This window comes from Sarcophilus harrisii, chromosome 3 (assembly GCF_902635505.1).
Source record: "Sarcophilus harrisii chromosome 3, mSarHar1.11, whole genome shotgun sequence".
NCBI classification, from domain to species: Eukaryota; Metazoa; Chordata; class Mammalia; order Dasyuromorphia; family Dasyuridae; genus Sarcophilus; species Sarcophilus harrisii.
In genome coordinates, this window is record NC_045428.1 from 546,445,432 (window position 1) to 546,473,215 (window position 27,784).

General features: G+C 45.5%; 2 protein-coding genes across 4 annotated transcripts in view; both read left to right on the plus strand.

Annotated features, from left to right (window-relative positions):
• The window catches only part of KHDRBS1 (KH RNA binding domain containing, signal transduction associated 1), a 32,195-nt gene extending 26,919 nt beyond the window's left edge, over nucleotides 1-5,276 (plus strand). For both annotated transcript variants that reach the window (XR_004233326.1, XR_004233325.1), the window contains one exon: nucleotides 4,959-5,276. The gene's annotated coding sequence lies outside the window, so the exon portion shown is untranslated. The remainder of the gene's footprint in view (nucleotides 1-4,958) is intronic.
• A 5,991-nt stretch (nucleotides 5,277-11,267) lies between these two features.
• Nucleotides 11,268-26,357, plus strand: TMEM39B (transmembrane protein 39B). 2 transcript variants are annotated; one of them, XM_031962270.1, is made up of 9 exons: nucleotides 11,268-11,383; nucleotides 11,780-11,900; nucleotides 13,409-13,628; nucleotides 14,416-14,499; nucleotides 15,188-15,342; nucleotides 15,859-16,207; nucleotides 21,026-21,213; nucleotides 25,420-25,540; nucleotides 25,930-26,357. In XM_031962270.1, exons 1-9 carry the CDS (start codon nucleotides 11,380-11,382, stop codon nucleotides 26,167-26,169), a joined length of 1,482 nt encoding a protein of 493 aa, XP_031818130.1. In that variant the 5' UTR covers nucleotides 11,268-11,379; the 3' UTR covers nucleotides 26,170-26,357. The 2 variants fall into 2 exon arrangements, with proteins under 2 accessions (XP_031818130.1, XP_031818131.1); XM_031962271.1 differs by lacking the exons at nucleotides 11,268-11,383; nucleotides 11,780-11,900 and adding an exon at nucleotides 12,294-12,507.
• The last annotated feature ends 1,427 nt before the right edge of the window (nucleotides 26,358-27,784 follow it).

Consider the following 27,784-nt stretch of genomic DNA (forward strand, 5'->3'; position numbering starts at 1 on the left):
AGGCAGCCCCCTCCAGTCTTTAGCTCCAAAGTACCTTCCTGGGATGCTGATTCATTGCTTCTGCCTGCCATGATCCCATAGAGAACAGTCCTTTTCCAAAGACAGGATAACCTAAGGTTTGGGTCGTGGCCTCCTTCTAATCTCTTCTCCAGGCTAAACCAAGCAGCATTTTTCAGCCACTTCTCTTTTGAGTGCCTTTTCTTTCCCTCTTGTGTTTGCCCTGATGGATGTTTGTTTGTTCTTACATGTACTGGCCAGAACGTAGCCCTTCAGGAGGTCAGAGGCCAGGAATGCCGACTCCTCCCTATTAATGCAGCTGAAGAACTTTAGATACTTGGGTTACCTTGTTGACTTTTTTTTTTCTCTTTTAATTCATTCACCTCATCACACAACTGCAACTACTATTCCCTAAAGTGATCCACAGCCTCTCATTTGGCAAATCAGGTAGTCTTTCCTTGGTTCTAATCCTTTTTAACCTGCATTTGGCATTGCTGACACCTACCTATCCACTCTAGGGGCTCACTGTCTTCTGCTTCTCCTCCTTGTCTTATTCCTGCTCTCTCTCCTTTGCTGGCTCATCATCCCTAGTCTTCTCCCCAGAGCTTCCCTCTTCCCTGTTTGAGTTGAAAGGCACTACTCTATCTGTATCTGTGTTCAGTCAACTCAGCATTATCCCTTGCTCGTCATTCTCCCTCACCTTACATAGCCAATTGCCAATCTTGTCATTTCTGTCTTTGAAACATCTCTCCAGTCTAGTCCTTCTCTCAACTCTTACCCTAGTTCAGCCATTCTCCACTGATCATTATGGCTCCCTCCTAGTGGATCTCCCCATCTCTCTCCCGCTCTAGTCCATATTACACACACTTGGGCAAAAGAATTTTCTTTAAATGCAAATTTAACTGACTCCCTTAGTCAGTGCAGTCCAGTGGCTTCTCATTGCCTCCAGGATATTGAGCTGTTAAAGCTCTATGTCTTGGCCCCAGCCTCAGTGAATGTTGTGTGTCCTGTCATGCTTTGTGATCCAGCCAAACTGTTCTTCCCTCACAACACACTTATCTGGGCCCTCTCCTAACCTCTGCCTCTGCTCTCCATCCTTAGATGCAGCACAAGGACCATCTTCTACACAAATCCTTTCCTGAATAAGAACTTTATTCTGCAGAAGTAGATCCTTTATTAGTTTTGGGCTTTTGTATTTCTGTCTCCACCCCCACCTTGTCTAGTGCAGATTAAATGTTTAATACTGGTTATTTTTTCCCCTCAATAACTGTTAGCCAGCCACACTGCCCTCTTCTGTAGTTAAAGCAGTTCAGATCTCCCACCACTACCACCACACCTCTTTTTGCCCAAGGGCAAGACTTACTATTTCTGATATTTTGAAGATGCTTTATTTGACAGATCTCAGTGCCTTTGGGTCTACCCCTATGCTGCCTCCTCCCAGACTAACGCTCCCTTCTTGTCTATGGGCCACAGATGGAAACCTGTCTAAATTCTAAGGAAATCTAAGTGAGAATACATCTTAATAGCACACAGTCATCTGCCCTATCAAAGGGCTTTGCTTCTTGTCTTCCATGGAAGGAAAACAAGCCTGGCCTTCTTTCCAAAGGGCAATCTCAGACCCTCAGTGGGAAATGTCTGCCTACAAACTTTTGAACTCCCTTTTCTCTTGCCTGTGGCTACCCCCTTCTCATTCCTCACCAATTCAACAGCAGCCTGTGTAGCAGGCTAGCAGGAAGGTAATGAATATTTAAAGGTCTTGCACTCATACAGAGCAGCTTGTCTTTAGCAGCTGACAAGTGGGTCAGATTAGAGTTTTTATTGCTTTCCATTACCATCTAGAGATCAGTTCTTCCAGAGCCAAGCTGAAAAGGTTCAGGGCTTTCCAAGCCCAGTGGCATCAGCACAGCACAGGCATCCTAGGAGAGAATGAACTAGTTGACTCCAGATCCCACTGCCACTGAAAAGGCCACTTTTTTCCTCCTCTTGATAGCTAATGAGGGCTGTAGTTAATTGAACACAATCCTTTTTTTTTTTTTCCCTCCCAAGGAGTTATGTGAATATCAGACTGGAATATCCATTCCCCTTTATCAGGAGGCAGCTTACCAGGCCCAGATCTGCAAATGGAGGATTTCATCCATTTAAAACATGTCTCGTGGCTTAGAAGCCAACACAAGTCTCTCTTTTTAGAGTCCAGAGTATTAAAACATTAAATGTGTATTAGTGTAAAACAGCAAAGGCTGAAGCAGCCATCTTCTAGGAACTTGTTTTCATTCCACCAAGGCCATGTTTTTCCTCACACAATATGATTCTAAATTTGCTAGAGCTACAACTTTGATGCATACTTTTGCCCTGTTCTCTGGAGTGTCCAAGGGCCCAACTTGATGGGGAATTTTTCTCTCTCAGATTCAGAAAAGTTAGCTCGGTGTTGCTTTTCTTAAAAGAGCAGCTGTAGACTGTCAGCTGTCTCAGGCCATCCCCAATTGTCATTGCTTTGTGGGGATCTCTTGTTTGTGAAGGAGAGTAATGGCGGGGAAGGCATGTGTGGAACCTGATGAGAAGATAATCTCAGGAATAGTGACTGAGTTTGAAACATTTCATTGCTCTAGATATTTTGGCATCATTCAGGCAGAAAAGGGGGAGAAGCTGCTGCAAAGTTCAGGTTAATTGGGCCCTCCTGGGTCTTAATAAACTTCCTGCTAAGTGAGCCTCTTTTCAGGACTTGGTAGCTAATCAGAATGTTGATTGTTGGCCCCACATCACCATCCAGTTATTCACTTGCAAGTCAAGGCTGGCGGAGCATGTAATCCTCCCATTTTTCTGCTTGAAAAAAGAAAAGCTTCTGGCCTTTGATTTTTTAAAGTTTTTGTTTGTTTTGTTCTTGCTTGGGGGAAGTGGTAGTGACTGACCAAGCCAGCTTTTTCCCTCACTCCCTGTCCTCTTCATGCTCACAATCTGCTGCTGGCCCAGGAAATTCTTCGATGTCAAAGATTGAAAAGGTTTTAGAAATCTCCTTTGAAATAGCCTGGTCTCATTCTCCAGTCAGAAATCGATCCCTTTATATTTTTAACAAATGGTGCCTGGTTAAACATGTTCTATGAAAAGCTACTCATTACCTACCAGGGTTGCCTATTTCATGGTTGGTTGATGTTAATTGTCTTATTAACTAAAATGTTTACAACTGTTACTCCTAGTTTTATACACAGGGGTCAAAGAGAACAAGTCTCGTTTTCTTATGTGTAATATCTCTTCAGATAATGGAGACCGACATGACCTCACCTATATGTTCTCCAAACTAAATATCCCCTGTGGTGTGGTTTTGTCACCTTCTTGGATGCACACCTGCTTGTCATTATCTTTAATTAAAATGTTCTCAGATTTGGACAGTACTTCAGCTCTCAATGAGTATTCAGTTCACAAAACATTTAAGCAACACAAGATAAAAGTACAAGATAGTGGGGGTGCAAAGACACTGAAATGTCTCTTGAGGGGCTTTAGTTTTCTGGGAAATAAAAATATACCTGTAAATGCATGCACAGTTAAGGAAGACAATGCTTTAAAACTGGGGGAGTCAGGCAGAGAGCCTTCTGGTGGAGGGTTAGGACATAGAAAGCATCACAAATCTAGCAGACCACAAAGTGAGATAATGGGAAGCAGGATTGTCTCCTGCACATTGGATGTCCTGCCTGAGGTCTGGGGTAGCTGTTGGCCATTGACTTTACCCTTGTCCCCAAATAGGATAATATGAGGTCTGAAGGCCCAGGAAAGCCTTTGCATACGTTGCCAAGGAAAGAGAAGTGTCTTGTAGGAACCAAACCCTGGTAATGGAGGGACTCCTAAGGGAGGAGAATCCCTGTTTATATAGTAGCTACTATGTTTCATGTACTTGGCCCTTTGCAAAGGTTGTGTCTCTTGATCTTCCCCACAGATACTGTGATTATCCCCCATTTTACAGTTGAGTAAACTGAGGCAGAAGCTAAAGTACCTTGGCCAGAGTCACATGGCTAGTATCTGAGGCAGGATTTGAACTCAGGTCTTCTTGATTCTGGGTTCAGCCCTCTGTCCACTGTGTTGCCTAACCTGCTGCCCCTTCTGGTGGAAGCTAGGGCTCCAAAGTTGACAAATTTAAAAATGGAAAAATAGCTTAAAACAGCTGGAAAATTTGCTGCATATGTGACTCGGGACAAATCGGCATTCTTCTGGCTTGGGGCTTAGTCCTGCATTGTACAGATGCAAAAACTGATGCTTAGGGTCACAGGTAATGGTAGTCGAGCTGAATCTTACATCTTCAAATGTACTTGTGCCATTACTGGTCTTGAGGCCCCTTATCTGTAAAAAAAAAAAAATATGGTAGCATATTGGACTATATGGGGGTGATAAAAAGGGCAAGTGTCCAGGAAGTCCAGTGGAAAATCTCTTCCTACAAACCTGCACCCTAAAAGGTGCTTTTAAGAATAGTGTCCAGGAAGTCAGAAGACTCACTTCATATTGGATCTCTGGACTTCTTTTCAATCCATAGTCAGCTTTGGCTGCTCAGGTAAAGTGTGCCTCCTGTGTAAATAGCCATGAACAACAGGATGTGTGTGGCTCAATGGGAAGGGAGGCCCTACCTTGAGGAGAACTGGGAAGGGCTGACCCGAGAAAAGTCACACCTTTCAGGCATGGGGTGGGGGGGGTGGGGGGGAGGGAGGTGGGAGGATGGTGAAAATGCCTGGAATTGGGAGGAGGCAGCCAGTGTCCCTGGATGGGAAAGGAAGCGAAAAGAGTGCTGCACTTGGAGCCAGGAGACCTGCTCCCTTTGGCCCACCTGGGTTAAGTTCATTTCAGTAGGAGGACCAATGCCCTGTGGTCAGCTGGAACCTGGGCTTTGTCAAGTCCTGCTCTGGACCCTGAAAAGAGAGGCTTGGGTTGGCGTCTGAACCGTCGTAGAACAGATGTTCTGATTTCTCGTTTTGTGTTGGCAGGAAGCAGAGTCTCTTCTCTGGGGGAGTGGGAGAGCCCCAGGTGCTGCCGCTGCATGGCCACGTGGCCAGCCGGGCCCAGCTGAGTCGGACTGAGGAGAAGCAGGAACAGCCCCCTCCCAGGCTGGGGCCCCCTCTGCCGGCTCTGGGGCTGGGGCCAGGGCCAGGGCCAGTGCTGAGGACCCACTGTGTGGGTGCGTTTCCCCCAGAAGGCTGCCAGGAGGAGAGAACAGGAACCCTGTGGGGGTGGGGTACACGCCAAGCCCATGTAATCGGCGCTGCCTCCAAGGCTTCCATATGTGAATAAACCGTACTGGTCCTGTCGTGCGTCTCTGCTCTGTGCTGCTCCAGGGGCTGGCCCACCTCCCACATGGGAGGAATTTAAACTATTAACCTTGCTCCTCGATTTCCTCATCTGTAAAATGAGGATTTGAACCAGGTGGCCTGTGAAGTCCTTTCAAGACCTGAGAGCCTGTTCAATCTACTTTTATAGATAAAAGCTGGAACCCGGTAACCCGCTCAATGTGACCCAATAACTGCCAGAGGACCTGTTTGAACCTCAGGCTTGGGTTCCTACTTCTTGGCTCTTTACATTCCACCTTGAGCCTTTTGGGTTTTCCCATTCATTCTGCTTATCCCAAGAGGGCAGTGACCTATGCCAGTGTGCCAGCAGAAGTGGGCAGGCCAGGCTCTGTTAAGTGAGGCTGGGATGGGAGCTGGCTGGGGTCTGGGGGAAGCCTCCCGACCTCCCTGCTTGAGGAGTCTTTTAAAAACAAACCTGTTTTCTCCCTCCTGTTTGTACGACCTTAGCTAAGTCACATAATGTCTTCTGGGCTTCTGGTTTCTTCATCAGTGAGATGGTAAGACTAGTGGTCTTGTGGCCATATCTATGACTCTGTGATCCCAGAGAGGGTCAGAACCTGCCCTGTATTTATTAGTGCTAACCCCAAATTCAGCCCTCTTTCTACTAAGAAAGTTCATTGTAAGAGAACAACACAGTGGCAAGAGCCCCATAAATGGCAAAAACTTTAAAAATGGGAGCAGCTGGATGACAGCACCATCTCAGAGTCCTCCCACCTGAGTTTAAATCCAACCTTGGATGTGTCTTATAGCTGTGGGACCCTGGGAAAGACAATCCCAATTGTGCTGTTGGGGGTGGGGGGAATTAAATAAATAAATAGATGGGGGTTAGCCACTATGGGCCCAAGGCCCTCTCTATTGAGGAGAGGCATTCAAAGATAGTCACTGTCCCCAGAAGTTTCTACCATGGTAGGACTAAGTGCTATAGAAAACTTAAAATTTTAAGTTAGGCTTTTTTTTTTAGAAATTGGTGATCACCTTCACTGAAAGGAATCAAGGCAGACAGTTCGTGGTGTCCTTGTACCTGAGGTGCAAAGGCTCCTGAGAAAAACCCAGTGAGACAATTGGGGTCCTTGTTGTAAAAGGCAAATTGTGCACTTTACAAGCCCAGGTCAAATGAGTTATGATCTTCAGCTCAAGAACCTATGGAGGGGGTCTGTTACTATTCCCATGGACTTAATGGTTTTGTTCAGGGCCTGCTTCCTTATGGCTTTGGACTCCTCTCAGCCCTGGAAGCTGGGTCCTACTTCCTAACCTCTACTCTCCCTTATCTGCAGAGCAAAGCTCCCTAGGGCCCACACCAGCTCCTTTAGCAGGTGGGAATTTGGTTTCCAAGGGATCTGCTTACAACTTGTCCTCTGGGAGGGGAGGCGAGGTAGTTGGTGTGGGTCCACTTTGATCCATGATAGGCTGAGAAGATGGTTACCCTTCACCCTGATGTATACCCCAGGGACAGGAATCTGCCTACTTGTCACTTCATTCTGCACTCCTTTCTCGATGTCTGATGGTCACAGATCATTCACAAATCTGCAGTATTATAAAAGGATTTTCAGAGCTTTCCTAAAGACAAGCCTAAGAGGGTAAATAGTTTGTGTTGAAGCTTAGAAAAAGTCTCTCCTTTTCATTTATTCAAAAAAACAAAGCACCTTTTTTTTATTTGCTTATTTTATTTATTTATTTATTTTATTAAGCACCTGCTTTGTGCCAACATTGGAACTATTCGGGCCTCAAATGCAGACAAAAACATAATAGTCTTTCCCTTCAGGCAATTTACATTTTATATTTCCAACTTAACTCCCACTTGTACAGCTTCAAGGTTTACAAAGGACTTATCACTACAGCCCTCCAGGAGAGCACTAAAAGTCTTTGCCCCTTGTTATAATTGAAGAAAATAGCAAAAATAAAACCTTTCTAGACCCAATCTCTAGCTCTTTCTCTGAGGTTTGATGGATTCTGCCTGTTCTGAGCATCCCCAAGATGGAGAAGTCCTTTTCTTGGATCTCTGGAACATTTAAGCAACTGTGCACTAATTTGTGGACCACAGATTGTGAGGTTCCCCCCCAAAAAAAAATTCATTAATAGACCCCTTTAACCATTAGGAATAAAAAAGCAGACCGCAGTCTTCCCCACCCCCTCTCTCCTTTGCCGCATGAGTGAGTTTGGGGATGTTACTGAGCCATAAATATTTCAACTCAGGCTTTCTCAGGGCGTTGCCAGGGTGATGAGCTGGGGGAGGGGGGGGTGCTTCTTCCCAGCTGCCCCTGGGGCTGGAAGTAGAATGGCAGCTCCCTCCCCATTAGGGAGTCTTTACTTTAGACTTGTTTTTTACCGGTGGGTCAACCCCAGGGGTGGGGGATGGGACATGACTCTGGGAATAGCTCGGGCCCCAAGCCGCCTGCTTCCTGCCTCTGTAGTCTGTTGCCTAGGCCCCCCTAAGGGGCCCCAGGGCATCTCAGATTGCCAAAGCTAAAACCAGCTGTGTTGTCGAGGAAGGAGGAAGGCGGTACCAGTAGCAGGGGCTTTGTCAGTACAAAGAAGTGAGGAAATGGGCAGATCGCACCCCAGAGGCTTTTGTCCAAGCCCCCAGCATCTCCTAAAGACACCCTATTGATAAGAAGGGACCAGCTGGCCTAGGATTTGAAGAGCTCATGTGCCCCAGGTAGTTAAATTACAGAAGAGCTGATAGTTTGCATTTACTTGCGTCGGGAAGGGGACTTTCCCCGTGATGGGGCAGTCTGAATTCGATCTAGCATTTTGTAAGTTGACTTTCTCATAAAGATCTACAGGAGATGGGTTTTCATTATCCTTATTCTGGAAACGAGAAAGCAGAAGTGACTTGGTCACAGAGTTAGGATTTGACTCTGAGACCTAGACCTTCCCAACCACCACACTCACCCCGTCACGTATCCAGGCTGGAATTAATCTTGACTCCGGGATGCTCAGACTTTCCTCCTTATCCCCCCCAGCTGGGCCTCTGGCTTCCTCCAGAGTTCTCACTACTTGAGGCCAAATTCTAGGGACTTTGGTCTGCTAGGATTTTCACTCTCTTTGTTCGTTCAGAGTGAAATAACATGACAACCCCCTCCATTGACCACTAGGTACTGGGTGGTCTTGACCTGAGCTCTCCTTGCTGTAGATATAAACATGAGTTGTTCCTGTGGTTAGTGAGAACCAGAGGTAAGGCTGGTCTATTAGCAGACAGGGGTTGCAAGCCTCCCCTCCCTCCCTCCAAGAAGCTGTGCTTTCTGTGTAGCATCCTACCAGGCTGAGGGAAGCTAAAAGTGAGACATGATGGGAATGAAGGGGTGGGGCCAATGGGGACAATTCCTGGCTACCCACTGTCCTCTGGTGGCTAATGCGGGCACTGCACAAAGTCTGTCTTGCCCTCCACTAATCAGGATTAAATCTGAGGATTTGAGATCCTGTTTGTCCTTCGTTGTTAGGGACGCAATGCCATGACATGTGAGTGAACTGGAGTGATGTGAGGGAGGGCTGCGCGAGCTCACCTGCCTCACTTTCCCCTCAGAGCCACGCAGGACAACCGGAGAGTTCCTAGGAAGCCAGAAGAGGTGGCTCTATAACCAAGCATTAAGTCATCAACTCCTCTCCATTCATATCCAGTCAGTTCAGGTCCTAATGGTGCAGTGGACAGAGCCACGGTTAGTCAGGACTCCTCCTCTTCCTGAGGTCAAATCCAGTCTCAGACCCTTAACTGTGTGCTGTATGACCCTGGATAAGTCACTTAACACTGTCTGCCTCAGTTTCCTCACTTATGACCTGGGTGGGAAAGGAAATGGCAAACCACTCCAGTATCTTTGCCAAGAAAACCCCAAATGGGATTATGAAGAGTCAGATATGACTGAACAACAACAAAAAAATTCTACATCTCAAAATCCTACTGCCTGTTGCTGTCACCGCTTTCTTAGTCCTTGGACTGTATAACCTAACCTCAGCCCAGCCCAGTTCAACAAATACTAATTATCTGTTGGGTATATTCCTTTCTAAAATTACTTCGTACTATCATCAAATATACATTTGCATATCTATGTACATCTTATATGTACTAGTACAGTTCCTTGTAGAGATCAGTTCCTCGAAGGCAAGAACTGTCATTAATACTTATTGACTTCCAGTAGTCCCTAATATCCTCCAGTAGTACTGAGAGTCAGGAACCTTCCAATCTTATGCCTTGTTCTTTGCCTTGCCTCATTTGCAAAATTAGGGTATTGGACTAGATTATCTAGCTTTATGATCCAGTCCAGTTCGGCCATTTATTTTTCATTTTGTTCAACTAAATTACATCGTCATTCAGTATGTTAGGTCAGAGACATCTCAGACAGGAAAGGATCACTTCTAATTGGGCGATTCCGAAGAGACTTCCCGAATCCTGACATTCTCCACCTTCTCAGTGAACCCAGTCCCCGAGTCCAGTCCTGAGCTTGAGCTTCAAGTGACAAGTATGAGGTTGGTTTATCATACTTTGTAGAGGAATTCCTGGAGGAGGAAGCTTGAGTGAACACTGGCTTCCGTAACTCTGCTTCTCTGGGATTCTTCATCCCTAAGGGAAATCCTGAGGGGAAGCAAAGTTGAGGTTATAGTCCTCTTCCTATGACCCAGGTGGCTGGCTGGCCTCTTCGCTTCCTCCCGTCTCCCCTGCTTCCCAGACCACTAAGGATGTGATTTCAAAGGAGAGATAAATCTTAACAGCCCTAGTTGATGTTGAGTAAGAGAGGGGAAATTATTCTTCAGATGACAGACAAGAAAACGAAGATGCTAATAACAATGGGTGTTCTGGTGGCACGCAATTTATCATTTTGTGTTACTCAGGCTGCGTTTTTTTGACATGAAGAACTAGAGGCATTGGGTTCCATTTTGAGTGCTGTGTTCAAAGGACACTAGGGAAAGTCCGCTGTATCCAAAGAAAGGTGATTACTGTGATGGGGGGTGGGGGAATCCTTCTGTCACTGTCATGAGAAATTGGTTGAGGGCATGTTTCATTTGGAGCAGAGAAGACTTAGAAAAAGGACTTGAAAGAACTGACATAATTCGTGACTTGAAAGGAGAAACAGAAGATCAAGGTGTGGAAGTCAGAGGGAGGGACATCTCAGCTCCACGTTATGACAGAACTACACCACAGACCGAATTAATTGGGCAACCAAGGGATAACCTTTCACAGAAGGGATTCGAAGGCTGGATCTGTTAAAGCTGTCACAGACTTCTAATGTCCTCTCAAGGAGAGGAGCGTTCTTGAGCTTTTATGTTTCTTGGACCCCCTGAGCAATCTGGCAAAAAGCCTACAGACCCCTTCTCAGAACAATATTTTTAAATGCATAAAATTTAAAAAATTACAAAGCAAACAAATGACATTGAAATTGTTATTGAAATGAAAAAAAAAGTTCTTAGGATCCAGGTTAACCCCCCCCACCCCGCCCCCGCACAAAGGCTCAGACCCCCTTTGCTCTTGATGAGTGAAGGGCTGGGGGTCTCCCGTGCCATGCGGCAGTGTGGGATCGCAAGCGGGTGTGAGGCGCTGAGAGGCAGGAGATCTGGGTTCTGCTGCTCCTCGCTGCCAGTGACTGGCCCTGTGGCCTTGGACATCATCCCTCAGAATTCCAGAAGAAAGAACTGAGGGAGCTCCTTAGATCGTCCTCATTTACAGAGCCAGCGCCTTAGTTGTACAGAGGGGAGAAACTGAGGCTCGGAGAGGAGCAAGGACGTCACACGGGGGGGGGGGGTGAATTCCCAGGGGAGCCTTCTTTGACCCTTTGTAAAAGGCCTCTAACGACCCTTCCAGTTTATTCAAGCATGCCTTTGGAGACGGTGGAGGGGGAAGGAAAAGAATCCCCAAGATCCCCGCGGAGGATCCTTTAATGCACGCCCCCGCTTCTCCTCCCTCCCTCCCTTCTATGCAAATGAAGCAGCCGCGCGGGGCGAGAGCGCGCGCCTCGGGCCCAGGCACGGGGTTGCGGTGGTTTGTCCCCTCCCGGCCGCCGTCGCCGCCGACATATTGTCCGCAAGGGCGGCGGCGGCGGCGGCGGCGGCGAGGGGAGCGCCGGGGGTGGAGATGGGTGAGTGGGGCCGAACCGGGGCGCAATGGACCGGGCTGGGTTGGGCTAGGCGGGGACCGGCTGGAGCAGAGACGGGAACCTTGGGTAATTGTAACGCCGAACCACCGCCCTCTTCAGACCCGAGTCTCGCGCCGGGTGTCGGGAGGAGGAAGAAAAGAGAAGGGGAGGGGAAAGGAAGGAGGGGGGCGCGCGCCTTCGGTTCGGGGCGGGGCTTAGAGGGGGGGCCGGGCCTGGAACGGGAGCGGCGCGGCGGGGGCGGGGCCTCTGAAGTCCCAGCGGCTGGAGTGGGGGGGGGCGCTGACCAGGGGGCGGGGCCGGGCTGCCTGCTGCGGGCGGGTACCTTGTAGGCTCCACCCCCCCGTGACTCTTGGTTCTACCCTGTGTTTGGGGGCGCAGGAGGACGGAGAGGCCCCAACAGGACGTCCTACTGCCGAAACCCACTCTGCGAGACGGGTCCGAGCGGCGGGCCCGGGCACGCCTCCAGCTCTTCGGTCACGGGCGTCCGATCCAGGGCTAGGTGAGCCGGGGTTCCCCCAGGGCTGCGAGATGTTGGGGGGTCGGGGGGTGAAGGGGCTCCCCCTGCTCCGGGGCCGGCACCGGGAAGGACCCACTCTTGTCCTTAAGGTAAGCATAGTGGTGACTAGCACTTCCGTGGCGCTGACGGGCGCTGTTTGTGTGACTCGGGCCAGTCCTTAGGCCAGCCTTTGCTGTGCGGGCTTCCCAGGCCCATGGGAGGGGCCAAAGCTCCGCCCGCATCCCAGGCCCCGCCCCCAAGCCCTAATAAGGGCATTGGACAGTGGGAGAGCATCCTAGCGTGCTTCCTGCGGGGAGGGGGGGGGGGCGAAGTTTGAATGGGACTTTTACTCCTAAAAGAGGGAGCGAGCGACACCCTAAGCAGAGAGGCGGGGTGCAGAAGGGTGGGCGCCCAGGGCTTTTCTGAGGGGCAGAATGATGTAGCTTCTGTGCATAACGTTGAGGAGAACGCTGTGAGAGAAGACCAGAGAGGCAGTGGGGCTATGGGGAAGTTTTGACTGAACTGGGTAGAAGATAGAAGGGGCTCTTACCGAGTTTTGGGCAAGTCTGCAAAGAAGAAAGTCTATTGTGGCAGTGAGAAGAGTTATAAGGTTGCTATTGCATCCTCCTAGATGGGGAGGGGGGCGATAATCAGCAAGCACCTACTATTTGCCAAGCATATGGGGGGGGGGGGCTGCAAGACAGAACATCAGCCCTGGAGGCAGGAGGACCTGAGTTCAAATGTGGCCTTATCTCCTAACTTTGTGATCCTGGGCAAGCCACTTAACCTCAATTGCCTTGCTCCCTCTCTCCCCCCAAAAAGTGACCTCTAAGTAGGATGGTGGAAGAATGCATGGGGGCAGAGGATGATATGAAAGATACTGGAATTGAATTTGAAAAGATTTTTTTGAGGACCTTATTTGATGGGAAGAGGGAGGAAGAAGATATAATAGCAAGGTTTTTCATGGTGAGACCAAGTGAATGAATGGTCGTCCCACAGACAGAAATAGGGGAGTCAGAAGAAGGAGCAAGTTTGTCTGAAGACTTTTATTTTAGACATGTTGAGTTTCAGACACTAGTGGGATTTATGTGTGGAGATGGCAGTTAGATGATGGATCTCTAGCCCTGAAAACAAGTCAGAATCAGATGTCCTATAGAAGGTTCTCATTCATATGGCTGCAGCTGGGGAGCTGCTTGGAGAGCCCTGGGCCTACACTCCCTGAGACCTGAGTTTGGTGTGTGGCCACCTGCTTAGACATTCACCAGCTGTTCAACCCTGGGAAATCACTTCATCTCTCTTTGCCTCAGTTTTCTTTGTTGTTGTGTGGATTAAATGAGATATTTGTAAAAATCTGGCATATGATAGGTACTTAATAGATGCTAATTTCCTTCCTTCCATATGCTGTCCACATAGGGACAACTTCTTCCCCTGCCCTACCCCAGTCCTTTCTCTTGTTCCCCCAGGAGATGGTGGCTCTCTGGTCACCCTTCTCTAATGTTACTCCCCCTCAGGAGCAGCTCAGGCACAGGCCTTTCCAGTCCCCCTCTGGCTACTCAGACAGTGATCCCCCTTCGGCATTGCAAGATCCCAGAGCTGCCTGTCCAGCCAAGCATCCTTTTTGAACTGCAGCTCTTCTTCTGCCATCTTGTGGCTCTCTTCGTCCACTACATCAACATCTACAAGACTGTCTGGTGGTACCCGCCTTCTCACCCTCCGTCACATACTTCCCTGGTAGGTTCCTGCTCAGCTTGGGTTTCCCATCTGGGTGTCTGCCTTGGAGTCTCAGCATTCCTTCTCAACTCCGGTTACTACTTGAGGACCAAAACACTACACCCCCTACTTCTCTGGCTCTATATTTCCCTCACTCAGAACTGAAAGCTGATACAAAGTTGCCCTACCTCAGTTTCCTGCTCTGAAAAATGGGGGAGTTTGGACAAGATGATCCCTAAGAGCCATTTCAGCTCTGACACGCCATGTGATTCACTAACATGGAGCCTGTATAGGGAGTTGTATAAGGGCCAGATTCCCATAGAGTACATTTTATGTCCTTCTCCACCTGATCCCACTGTATTCTCAACCCATTTCTATGAGGTGAGTAGGACATGAGTTACTACCATTTAACATGTGGGGGAAACAGTCCCCAAAGCAATGTGTAGTCCAGAAGTCATAGACCCCAAAGCCAAAGGACTTGATCCAAGACTGGGTTCTAGGTTCCCTTCTCTGCCACTGATTTGTAATACCATCATGAGCAGAATGAATGCCTCTCTTTCGGTGTCAGATTCACCTTTTAAGAATGAGGTAAGTACCCTAGGTAAATCTCTTGAGTTCCTTCTGGCTTTTTAGCTCTTTTTCTATGTTTCTACCCGGGGAGCAAAGTGCACATCCTTAAAGGGTGCTTGGGAGGGAAGCATTCTGCAAGTTCTAAACAGGTCTGTAAATGGAGCTTATTGGTGTTGGTTATGGGGAGGAGGGCTCTAAGCACTGCCCTTTTTGATCATTGGACTTCTTTACCTAACAGAACTTCCATCTGATTGACTTCAACGTGCTGGCCGTTACCACCTTGGTACTGGGTCGGAGACTCATTGGGGCCATTGTGAAGGAGGTGATTGCTTTGTAGAGGGTTAGGACCCTTATTATCCAAGTCTGGGTTCTCATCTATTCTATTCCCCACTATGGCCTCCCTCCCTACCCCCTTCCCCAACCCTGATGATGCATGTGTTTCCAAAGTAGCTGCCACAGTTCCTGCCATAGCCTTCGACACTGGGGCATTTCTCCACAGCCTGATTTTACCCACTTCCTCATGTGGTTCCAGCCAAGATGTTCCTCTCTCTTGCTGGACTTGTTTGGAGAAGAGCTAAATAAGTGATCTCCCTCCTCAAGACCTCCTATCAGTTCCACGTGCTTCTCAGGGGACAGTTTATTGCTGTATAGACAAATTTATGGGATTAGGAGAAAGAGCCTTGGATTTAGATTCAGAGGATCTGAGTTTAAATCCTGATTCTTTTTTATTTGTTAGCACTTGATGAAGTTACTTAATCACTCTGGGTGTCACTTCCCCATCTTTGAAAGAGTCCAGCTTAGCTTGGATCTCTCTGAAGATTGTCTTAATCTAAGTCCTATAGTCAAGGTAAAGGGGATGGAGATCATCTGCTGTCCCTTTTCTCCTGACTCTTTAGGTGTGGGATCATAGGCTGTGCAGGGGGCAGGGAGATGGGAAAGTGAAAGATACTCCCAGACAGAGAGGGGAACGCATCCTGCCTTATAAGCATGCATTTATTCCCCCCTGCCAGGCTTCCCAGAGCAGCAAGGTCTCCCTCCCACGCTCAGTCTTCTTGGTCATCACACGCTTTGCCGTCCTCACTGGCACGGGGTGGAGCCTGTGCCGTTCCATCGTCCACCTCTTCAGGACCTACTCCTTTCTTAACCTCTTGTTCCTCTGTTACCCGTAAGTAACCCTTTGCCCTTTCCCAGCTCTCACTCTCCTTGCAGGGCTCCTTTATAATCTTCTCTCCATTGAAGAGATATGAAAATTGAGACCCAGGAAGTACTCTAAGACTTCTCTTAAGTCAAGGTCAGGAGCAGGATCTGCCTTGGGCCTAGACCATGGTGGAGTTTGGAAGGGGAAGGATAGGATAAGGAGTCAAGGCAGGGGGATCCCTACAAGGAGGCAGTGTGAGGTAATGGGAAGGGCATTGGACTCACAGGGCTTTGGGAGGATGAGATGAGGTCAGGGACATCAGAACCCTTATAAATATCAGTTCTTGTTATATCCAGAGTCAGATGATCTTAGTTCCCATCCCAGTAGTGGGACCTAATTGGGATGAATAGCATTGGGCCAGTCACTTCACTTGATCTTTGTTTTTTTAATTTGCAAAATTAATGTTTAGGATTAGGTGGTATCTAATGTACCCTCCTGTACAATCATGATTATCCCTACAGTCTACTCTTCCTCCTGCTCCAGGTTTGGAATGTACATCCCGTTCCTGCAGCTGAACTATGACTTTCGAAAAACAAACCTCTTCACCCAAGTGGCCAACATTGGTCCTCGGGAGACGGGAGGCAGTGGGGGCAGCCCTCCTTCCCGGAGCCGGGACTACCTGACGGTTCTGAAAGAGACATGGAAGCAGCACACGCAGCAGCTGTATGGTTCAGAGGCCATGCCCACCCATGCCTGCTGCCTTTCCCCTGATCTCATCCGCAATGAGGTGGAGTTCCTCAAGATGGATTTCAACTGGCGCATGAAGGAGGTGCTGGTTAGCTCCATGCTCAGTGCCTACTATGTGGCCTTTGTGCCGGTGTGGTTTGTGAAGGTAGGTACAGCATACAGCAAAGGGTGGTGCTTCTGTGTAGGAAGCTTCTCGCATGCCCTCAGGCAGGGGGGCTCCCCGGGCTGGTCTACAGCTAACTAGTCATTCAGAGTTCTGGTGTCCAAGGCCCAGTGGTCAAAACCAGCCTGTGAGGGCTATGAGGAGCTTTAGCCCAAACTGACAGATGAGAAGACTGGGCTCACAGAAGGGAATTACTGAGCTAGCCAGTCAGTGTCACATTAACCAGCAGGGACTCCGCACCTTCCCTGCCCCCAAAACTAGCTCTCTCCTCTCTGCTGGGACAGGATCCCATCAGACAGCTCTGGTCATCAGATCCTTTTTTAAACTAGATTAAGGACAGAAAATCAACTTACCCGGATCTCAGCCAAGCCTTGATCAGGGAGTCTCATGTCTTCTCTTTTTTAAAAGAGACATCACAGAATTACAAAGCTAGAACCAGAAGGGTTCTTAGCAATCACTTACTCTGAGTCTAAAGAGGCTAGGTGGTCTGACCAAGTTAATGCCGTACGTGGCAGAGCTGAACTCAGGACCAGGGGCTCCAAGTGGAGCCTCCAGGTGGAGTGTTCACTACATCATTTTCTAGTAGCCACTCCCAACCACATCCACCTCCATTGTTTCCTTGTGATCAAGGTAAATCTAAGCAGAGTCCAACCCACAAAACAACTTTGTCTGATGGTGCATGTGACACAACAGCATTGTATGTTTCACAGTCTATTCTCTTCACTCAGGAAGAGAATTCTGAAATATTTATGAGTTATCATTTACATTATTATTTTACTCCATCTTTTATTGTTCTCTTGATTGTACTTTTCCTGTTCTAAATCAGTTCATACAAATTTTCCCACATTTCTCTGAATTCCTATCAATGGGCATCCAACTTGTTTCAAGTTTTTTGATACAATAGGATGCTGCTGTGAATATTTTGTGCTATATGGGCTCTTACTTTTTGTCACTGACCTCTTAAACCCAGTGGTGGAATCACTGGTCTCAACTTAGTGATCTTTCTTGCATAATTCCAGTGTTCCAAAACAAAGGAACCTAGTTCAGAGATCCACCAGCAGTGCAATAGTATGGTTGTCTCCAGATGGCTTCTCCAATACTGACTGCTTTTCATATTTACCAGTTTTCTGGACATGAGGTGAAATATCAAGCTGTTTTAATTTGCATTTATCTAATTATTGTGATTTACAGCATTTTTTTCTTATGGTTCTTGATGTTTGTATTTTTCCATATTATCTTTTTGAAAACTATTTCCATCCTTTGACCATTCAGCATAAGGATTAGCCTCTAATCATAAATCTGTCAGTTCCCGAAATGCTTTAGGTGTAAGAATAGGAAAATTTTTTTCTAATATATTTCTCTTCTTTTAGTTACATTGGTTCTACTCATGCAAAAGCTTTTAAAATTTTATAAAGTCAAAATTTCATTTTTTTTGTGTGTGTGTGATGTATTCTTGTTTGCTTATAAATTTTCCCCAGTCGTAGGTTCTGAAAAGATGTGCCTCCTTCTCTTATCTTCTCTCATTTGTTTATTGTGTGGCTTTTCTGCAAAGGACAGTTATTTATTGTTATATTATTATGGTATCTCAAGTTCTTCTTGATAGAACAAGTAGAGAGATGTGAGCTAAATGATAGAGTTTGAATGACTGAACATATAGATGAGTTATTAGTGGTTCAATGTAATCTTAAAAGAAAGGTCTTTAGGTGGAGTGCCTTAGAAAACTTAACCTGGGCGATTTAATATTTCAATCTTGGAAAAAGGTAAATATGATGGATGCTGCATCAGATGTGAAGGTGACACAAAGCCAAAGAGAGTTTATCCAATTCTTTCAACAATTGGGATTCAACTAGATCTGTACATGCCAGAACTTTTTTCTAAACTGAATTAGATGAAATTTAGTAGAGATTGCTGTAAATCATACTCAGGGCTCAACAAAGTCAGTTTCACAAGGAGCTGTGACAAGAACCAAAAAACCAACCCTACTCCCTCACCCCCTCCCAAAAAAAAAATCCTCCCCTCCACCAAAAAAAAAAAAAAAAAAGAATCATTGAGAAGATGTCATTATTTCCTCTGAAGAAGAGTTGGGCTGGGGGTAGAATGGATTGGTAAGGAAAAGACATGTAAGCTGAATATAAGTCAGCAGTGTGAGAAAGGGGAAAAAATGTCACCAAATAGCTGATAAGAGTCTGATAACCAAAGTATATAGGCAACTAATAGCAATATAGAAAACCTCACAGGGCCATTTCTCTTAGTGATCTCATCAGTTCCTGTGGGTTTAATTATCAACTCTATGCTGAGGATTCTTATATATGCTTATCCAACCCTATCCTCTCTCCTTACCTCAAGATTTGAATCTCTAACTGCCTCATCTCAAATTTGTTTTCTCATCAACATCTTAAACTCAGCATATCCCAAACTGGACTCATTTCCTCTCATTCCAAACCCATCTTCCTAACTTCCCTATTACAATTGAAGGTACCATTATTCTCCCAGTCATTCAGACTCAAAACTATCATTATCTCCTGAAGGGAACTGACTCCTCATTCCCTATTATTTTCCATCCAATCTATTTCCAAAGATTATTGATTTTATCTTTGCAGTGTCTCTCAGGACATGTCCCCTCCTTTCTTGTGACACTGCCTTGAGGCAGCCCCTTGTTCCCTCACGTTTGGACTAGCTGGAGCCTGCTAAGTGAATCTGCCTGTCTCAAGCCTCTCCTGTCCATCCTTCACTCATTTGTCAGTGATCTTCCTAAATCTCGGATCTAACCACATCACTTCTTGTACCCATGTTCACTGGTATCTCATCACCTCCAGGATCTGGTATAAACGTCTTCATGTTGGCATGCAAAGCTCTTCCTAATCTGTGCCCTTCACATACACACATATATACAAATACAGATCCTTTTCCAGGTTTCTAAACCTGACCCCCTTTGTGTCCAGCTATACTGGTCGTCTTCCTGTTCCTCAAACAAGATAGTTCATGATCTGATTCTGGAAATTTTTACTGGCTGTCCCCCATGCCTGGAATGCTCTCCTTCATCTTCACTCTCTGAGGACACTCTCCCCCCCACCCATGTTCTCCCTTCCTCCCCTCCTCCCACTTCTACCCCCCTCACTTCCTTCAAGTTCCAGCTAAAATCCCACCTTCTACCTAAAACATTTCCCAATCCCCATTAATTCTAATTTCTCTGCCTATTGATTATTTCTAATTTATCCTGTTTCTATCTTATTTGTATATAATTGTCCACATGTTGTCACTGAACTGTTCCTACCCATCAAATGGGTATGGTTAAATAAATTGTGCTAACTGAGTATAATGGAACTATTTATTACTATGCCACAAAATAGATAATGACTGAGAAATACATAGAAACATGGGAAGACTTTTGTGAACCGAAGCAAAGAGAAGTAAACAGAACTGGGAAAACAGTATACACAAAGACTATGACATAGTAAATGGTAGAACATCAGTCAAAACTAAATGCTACAAAATTATAATGACCTAGCATGGCCCAAAGAATAATAAGTCATAATATTATATATGTGTGTGTGTGTGTGTGTGTGTGTGTGTGTGTGTATATATATATATATATCGCTTTAAGGTTTGCAAAGCAAACTTATTTGATCCTTACAAAATGAAGTATATACTATTTATTTTCTTCATTTTAGAGATGGGGAAAATAAGGCAGAGGTAAGTGATTTGCTCAAAGTCACACAACTAGTATCTGAGGCTTAACTTGAACTCAGGTCCCCTGACTTCCCAGCCTTTGTACTCTATATACTGTGCTGCCCAGCTTCCAAAGAGTAAATAGAAGGCTTCTTTGCAGAGATAGATCATAGATGTCAAAAACAGCTTGTTATGTCAGGCTTTTTGATATATAGATCAATTCCACAGAAACTCTTTTCTTTTTTAAAAGAAATATTATCTATCTGTGAGTATCTGTGAGACCCTGGGCAAGTCACTTAACCCTAATTGCCTCAGGAAAAAAAAAGAAATAATATATTCATTATTATAAAGGGTAGCTCTTTGGGAGAGGGAAAGCTAAGAGAAGTAGTGAGATACAAAAACCAGAAGATATCAATAAAATTTTATTTTAAAAGATAGGTCAGTATTGTTGAGGCAGCCAAAAAAATGAATCTAGGCTGAATTAAGAGCGTCTCGATGTTCAGGACTAGAATTATAATAGTTCTGCTGGGCTGAGTCATATCTAGAATACCGTATTCAGTTCTAGGAGCTATATTTTAAGAAATACATGGACAAGCTGGGGGGAGGGGATACCTAAGATGGTGGGGTAAACCCCCAAGGAAAGAATGAGTTCTAGAGTGAGAGGGAGACAGTTAGCCAGGACAAGAGAAGGCTTGTTAGAGACAAGTTAGCTGCTTACTAGTATTTAAAGTATCACCCCTTGCCTAAGGAATTAGATCAGTTCTGTTTGATCCTAGGGGAAATGGAGGGAAGAGGCAGACTGAAGGGAAGGACAGATTTCCTTCCAGAGCTTCCTGGAGATCTTTGGGCAGAAACTGGATAACTGGGCTCATCCACTTTGTTTTAAAAGGGATTCTTGAATGTTCAAGGCCTCTGAGGTCCCTTCCAGCTCTGAAATTTAGTAAATCTAAATCTCTAGTAAAATCCAAGCTAAAGGTTTACTATCTAGAAAAAAAGGAGATTCCTATGGGAACATTATTTTCTCCTTAAGAGGAGGCCTGGGAACTAATAAAGAGGTAGGCCCCAAGAGGATGGATCTCTCCTCTTTTCTAATGCTTCCACATTTCCCCCTTCCTTTGTCTCCCTCCCCAGAACACCCATTATTATGACAAGCGCTGGTCCTGTGAGCTCTTCCTGCTAGTGTCCATCAGCACCTCTGTGATCCTCACCCAGCACCTTCTGCCTGCACACTACTGCGACTTGCTCCACAAAGCTGCTGCCCACTTGGGCTGCTGGCAAAAGGTGGACCCTGCCCTCTGCTCCAACGTGCTTCAGCATCAGTAAGTGGGGGCGGGTGCTTAGTGGAATGATGCCAAAGCTGAAGGGAGTTTGGTCACCACTGACGGACTGTGAAAGGGCAGGGGCTCAAGCAGGACTTAGGGCTGTGATTCCAAAGTTATAGAAGGAATGACAGAAGAAGCCCCCTCTTTGAAAGCAACCCCTAAGAACTCCCATTTTAGGTATTTTAACATACTGTCTTTACTTAACTAGGATTCTCAGCAGGCAATTTGGCAGAAAGATCAGTGGATTTCAGTCCTGAGGACCTGGGTTTTAAACTCACTTCTGCTACTGTGTGACTCTGGGCATGTCACTCTGCACCTGAAAGTTTTAAGGTCCTTTCTAAGCTCTATAATAATAACAGCTGAATTTGTTATAGTGCCTGCAATGTGCCAGCCACTGTGCTAAGCACTTCAGAATATTATCTCATTTGATCCTCACAACCGCTTAGGGAGAAACTGAAGCTAGTAAGTATCTGAGACCTAACTCTCCTGCCATTGTGCCATCCAGCCCTGTATAATCTATGGAAACAGGAGTAGACTTTTTCTGCTTGGCCCCTCAATTAGGAATCGTGGATTAAGCTCTGAACATCTGGACTTCTGTGTTCAAATTCCTCTGCAGACTCAGACTAGCTGGGTGAACCTGGACAAGTGCTCTGCACCTCAATTTCTCCATAGGTAAAAATGAAAGGGTTAGACTTGGTGACCTTTAAGGTCTCTTCCAGATCTAAATCTGTGATGCTGAGCAGTTGTTGAGGAACTTTGCAAAAATGAACTACCTGCCCCAGGAGCAAAGACACTCCAGGTGTTTGGTGGAGGCTGACGGAGATTCCTGCTCCTCCGAGCATTTCAATGACGCCCTCTGAGGACCTGCACTTCTGCAGTGTACTGATACACCTATTTTACAAAGAGAGAATCTCACTGTCATCATCATCTCCCTTTCTTTAGTCCTTTAAGGTCTGAAAAACCTGTTCCTCATAACAGCCTCCTGGAAGGCAGCCTGGACATTTCTGATGAGGAAGAGAGTGCTACGGCTTTAAGTTATTTGTTCAAATACATGTCTGAATCCAGGTCTTGTAACTCCCAGTCCAGATTCTCAGCCAGCATGTCCTGCTTCCTTTAAAGAGTTCACTTCCACATCTCATTCACTGCCATAATCTCATGCCTTATTTAATAAAACAAAGTCATACTGGGCTGCTGATACATGTGTATAGTCAGACCGAAGCTTTGCTGATTCATTGAAAAACATAGTTTCTGATTCTTAACCATGGCACTTCTGGATTCCAGATATGAACATATTTTAGAAGAAAAACTTTGATCCAGATCTTCAATACTCAAAAAGGAAGATGACTTAAAGTCTCATTCTGAATGGGGCTGCCCTCGCCCCCAGGCTCCCTGATCTAAATGGACACCGTGGAGGGAGCCTCTCTCCACCATTATTAAGCACCTGCTGAGTGCCAGGTGGACAGAAAACAAAGCCACCCTAATCACAAATGATTCCCATTCTACCAGGGCAGAGGACAAGTATGTGTAAATCTCTACATAAACATAGTGAAAAGAATAAATACAAAGTAAAGGACAAAGGTTGTCTCTTTGAAGGCAGGGCTAGTAGTTGATCAAGATGGGTTTCACTTAGCAGAGGGTTGTTCTGGGAAGAGAAGGTGAGGAGTTTGCACACTCCAGAAATGTGGAATGGCCATTTCAGAGGTGTGGAGATAACCCCATGGAATGTTGCATGGGAAGAGCTTAGAGAAGACCAGTTTGGTCAGGATGTGGAGAGTAATGTACAGTAGAACTAGATAGGTTGGGATCAGGATGTGAAGGTTTTAAAAACAAAGCAGAGAAGATTTTATTTGATCTAAAGGAATAGGGAGCCATTGGTTCAGATCTGCATTTTAGGAAAATCCCTTTGGCAACATTGGGAAAAATGTAATGGAGTTAGGGAGGGACTTTGGACAGAAGACCAATTAGAATACTGTTGAAATAATCTAGGCAAGAGGTAATGATAGCTGTGTTTTCAAGTAAGAGCATAGGGGCCAGTATGAGATGTTGTGGAGACAGAAACAGCAAAATTTGGCAACTGAGTATCTACATGGAACGAGATGTTGAAGAGCTGGGATAATGTCACTGTTGAAGTCTGGGAAATTGGAAGATAGTGGTGCCTTCAACAAAAGAGCATTTGTATGTGAAATTTAAGAAATAACCAAATTCATCTCTTAGGTCAGCAACCTTTATTGCCAAATGGAATCTATTTGGAATGGAGTGAAAGATCAGCTTTATTTAAAAAAAAAAAAAACAGAATAGGATTTGGAGGGGAGGTGTAGATTTTGAAGCAAAGGTAATGAGGGTGAGCTGTTTTGAGGTTATCCACTTTGAAATGTCAGTAAGCAGCTGGTGACCTGGGACCATAGTTTCTAGAAAATCAGTGGGTCATTGGCATAGTGTTGATCATTAAACTATTAGGAGCTGATGGGTTCACCAAGAGAGCTTGTGAAAGGGGAAATGGCTCAGCCAGGTTTAGGAGGAGAACCAGGAAATGTCACAAAACCCCAGTGAGAAGGGTGGATGGTGTATGAGATGTACCAGGTAGCAGCAAAAAGGTAAGTGAGGACTGAAAAAAAGACCTTCAAATGTGACAGTTCAGTGACCAAGAAAACTTTTCAAAGAGATGTTTTGGTTGCATGCTGAGGTCAGAAGTGAGGCAAGTGAAGGGAGGAAGTGGAGGCAGTGAATATTGGCAGCTTTTTCTGGGAGTTTGAGAAAGAGAGGAGAGCTCCAAGGTGATTGCATGGGATGATAGTAGGGTCCATTGAAGGCTTTTTTAAGGATGGGGGAGATGGGGACATGTTTGAAGGTAGTAGCCAGGAAGGAGCCAGTGAGTAGAAGGGGCATGATTGAAGCCACAGTCAGCTAGAGAAGACAGGAGAGGATAAGAGAGAGCTAAGGAAGGAAAAAAAGATTGCCCTTGGCATTGAAAGGGGCTACTTTATTAGCAAAAACTAGGGGTTATCTCAAGCAGGGCAGAGGGCAGTGTGAACTGAGAGATCTCAAACTGTCCCTGCTATCGGAGACCTCACAGTCAAACAGATTCTAAAACTTTCCACAAAGCCATTGAACACCTCGACCCCAGATAGAGTCCCGTTTTCCTTCTATGTGGAGTCAGAAAAACCTGATTTCACTCAAGTGCTCACCACACTTCTCAGGAAGGCAAGTGCCTTCTTGCTGCTGATGCTTTGACAGAGAAAGATTCCCTGAAATCACCAGTTTGGAGCTCTGAGAAAAGGGGAGGTCGGGATCTCAGACCTGGAAGGGCCTACCCAGGGCATTCAGGCCACCTTATTCCTGCTCCTACAGCGTCTGCTCTGGAAAGCCTACATTCAGCAGGGAGTTATTAAGTACTTGCTCTTGGGTTGTTCAGGCTGCCAATACACAGAATATAGTATGAGAGCAGTGTGCCAACCCAGGAATCAGAGAAGACTGCCTAGAAAACAGGGCATTTCTGTTGAACTTTTAAGCTTGGTAGAAATTCAGTAGATGGAAAGGGGAAAAGGGTACAGACCAGTCAGGAAAGTAAGAAGGATTTCAAGAGAGAACCAGTTTTTCATTACAGTATATGAAATTGTATGAAAACTAAGAACAGTCTAGATTATCAAGGGCTTTGAATGCCAGGCAAAGCACTTTGAACTTTGAACTAATGTCTGTAGTCAGTAGGGAGTCCTAGAAAGGTTTTGAGCCGAGGAGTGATATAGCCTTGTCTGTACATAAAGCTTTATTCCAGCTGTGTGTGCTAGCACATATAGACTGGGGAAAGGAGGACGAGGGAAGACTGCTCCAAGGCTCTTGTGCTGGATGTGAATGAGGCCTTTGGTCCCAGACTGGGCAGTGTAGATAACAGCTATTAGTGCACTTAAGAGCATTCATTCGGTCTTTTTTCCCCTGCTCTGTTACATTGCCAGTTTGTAAGCAGAGTTGACAGAGACCTTAGTAGTAGGCCAGCCCCAGGCCATGTAGGTGAGCGATAAGAGACATGACCTGGCAGAGAGGTGGAGCCTGTGAGCCAGGAGTCCTCCCTCTTGGTCCAGCTTTACATCGATGGCCGTCAGCCTTCATCCCAGCATCAGTGCTTCTGGGGCTCTCCTCAGAGATAGGTCACAGGCTGCAGGCAGCAAGGATCTGTTCTGACAGGATGTTGCTGGACTTTCCCCCTAGGTGGACAGAGGAGTGCATGTGGCCGCAGGGTGTGCTGGTTAAACACAGCAAAAATGTCTACAAAGCCATTGGCCATTACAACGTGGCGGTGCCTTCAGACGTCTCTCACTTCCGCTTCCATGTGAGTGCCTTCTCTATCAGAAAAAGGGACTTGGAGGGGTGGGCTGAGAGGAACGGGGCAGACCTTGCTGCTTGGGAGGGAGAGCCAGGATCTACTCCAATTCTGCTGTGCTGAGTGCCTCCATCTTTGGGGCACAAAATCAGATCAGACCTTTGGGAGGCTATATTCTATTGTAGTAGATGTGAACACATCTGCACAAGTAAATATAATGCAAATGAATATATTGTGAAGGCAGAGAGGAGATGTGAACAGGATGCTTTATGGAAAGAGCAAAGGGAAAGATCCTTTTCCCTGGCTATCCCAGGAAGTTTTTCAGGAGGAGGAAGCATCCTGGCTGGGTCTCTGTCCAAAGAACAGCTTGTGGAACATTAACCCCTCCCCTCTGCTAGTTTTTTTTTAGCAAACCACTGAGGATCCTTAATATCCTTCTCTTGCTGGAGGGAGCCGTCATCTTCTATCAGCTGTATTCACTGGTCTCCTCTGAGAAATGGCACCAGACCATTTCTCTGGCACTCATCCTTTTCAGCAACTACTACGCCTTCTTCAAGCTGCTGCGGGACCGGCTGGTGCTGGGCAAGGCGTACTCCTATTCAACTAGCCATCGCCAGGCAGAGCACAAGTTCAGCTGAAATGAGGCTGGCTGGGCCACTTCAGGAGGATGGGATGGGGCTGGGGGGAGGGAAGAAAAAAAACAACCAAAAAAAAAAACCCACAAAAAAAAAAATCAGAGCTCTGTATTTTTGTTACGACTGCTTCTTTCTTTGATAACTGATGTAATTAAAAGGAGAAAAGAAATGACATATTTTTGTACTCCCAATGACCTGTGTCTTGTGGTTATTATAGGGTGGAGTCAGGAGAAGGACTTCTTAAGACAGCTGAATCCTAGGGCCCAGTAACTTATGACTGCAGATACTTCCATTGAGGCAGTTCTGTTTCAGACATTTGTGTGTTTCCATTTTTTAGGAAATAAGTCCAGAATTCAAAATACTTGGATTGGAATGGGCTGCTTTGGTAGATAATGAGTTCCTCTATCATCAGAAATCTTTAAACAGAAACCAGATGGCCTTGTGTTTGGGGCATATTGTAGAAGAAGATTGTTATTTATTTTGGACTAGATAAGAGCTAATATGCCTTCCATATTGACCTTAGCAGGTCACTTTCCTTCTCGGGGGCTCAGTTTTCTCATCTATAAAATGAATAGGTTGGTCTAGATGAGCTTTAAGAACCCTTCTAACTAACATCATTTCCTGAACATTGAGTTCCTGTCCTAAGAGTAATGTGGGGCATTGATCATATTAAATTAGATATGTATATGTTTCATGTGAATTAATTTTGTTTTGATAACTTCTTGACATTCCTTGAGATGATTATATACACACAGGTATTGCATTACAGAATAGATGTGTTTCTGCAAACATCATTGTTTTTAAATAGCAGTATGGCAAGGATACCAGATTTGGATTTGTAGACCTGGGCTTGAAACCAGCTTGCTAAGTCATGTATCTCCAGGCCCAACTTGATGATATGACAAAGTTAATCAACAAGTATTCTTAATTTGGGATTTGTGAATTGACTTTTAAAAGATTTTTGTTACAATACTTGTTTCGGTATAATTGGGTTCCTTTTTTAGGGATAGATGGGTAGCTGAATTAATAGATATAGTTATATATTTATATATGCACATTTATTTGCATTAAAAAAAGTGTTATTCAGAGAAGAGGTTCATAGGTTGCATTGCACTACCAGATGAGTCTATAACAAAAAACCTCAGCTTAGAGAGGATATCCTTTCAAATTCTAAATGTTTTACTGAATGAAAAAAGTTATGCACCTACCATGTGTCTAACATGGTTAAAAAATAGTGATTTTTTAAAAAGTGACAATCTGTCTTCAAGGATCTTAGGTTATAATGAGGGGAGATAAGTGGAGTGATAACCAAGGAAAGGTAGTCTGATTTGCAAAATTAAATGGATGAGCAGTTGATTGGAATATCCTGCATAGCAATGATTTATTTAGTTATGGTTATGATGGTGTAGTTAAATAAGAATCTGCCAATTACAGTGGTAATTATTACATGGGATGAGCAAGTTTCATATTTTTTTCTTTTGACAGCAATAGTTATGAGTGTGCTTCTGTAGACATTAGTCTGAATTGAAGCCTCTGACCTTCACAAGAAAAAATTGGATGTGACTGATTTCTCCATTTTTACTTAGTTGTCTCAGTTGAATGCTGAGTTCTGTGCCAC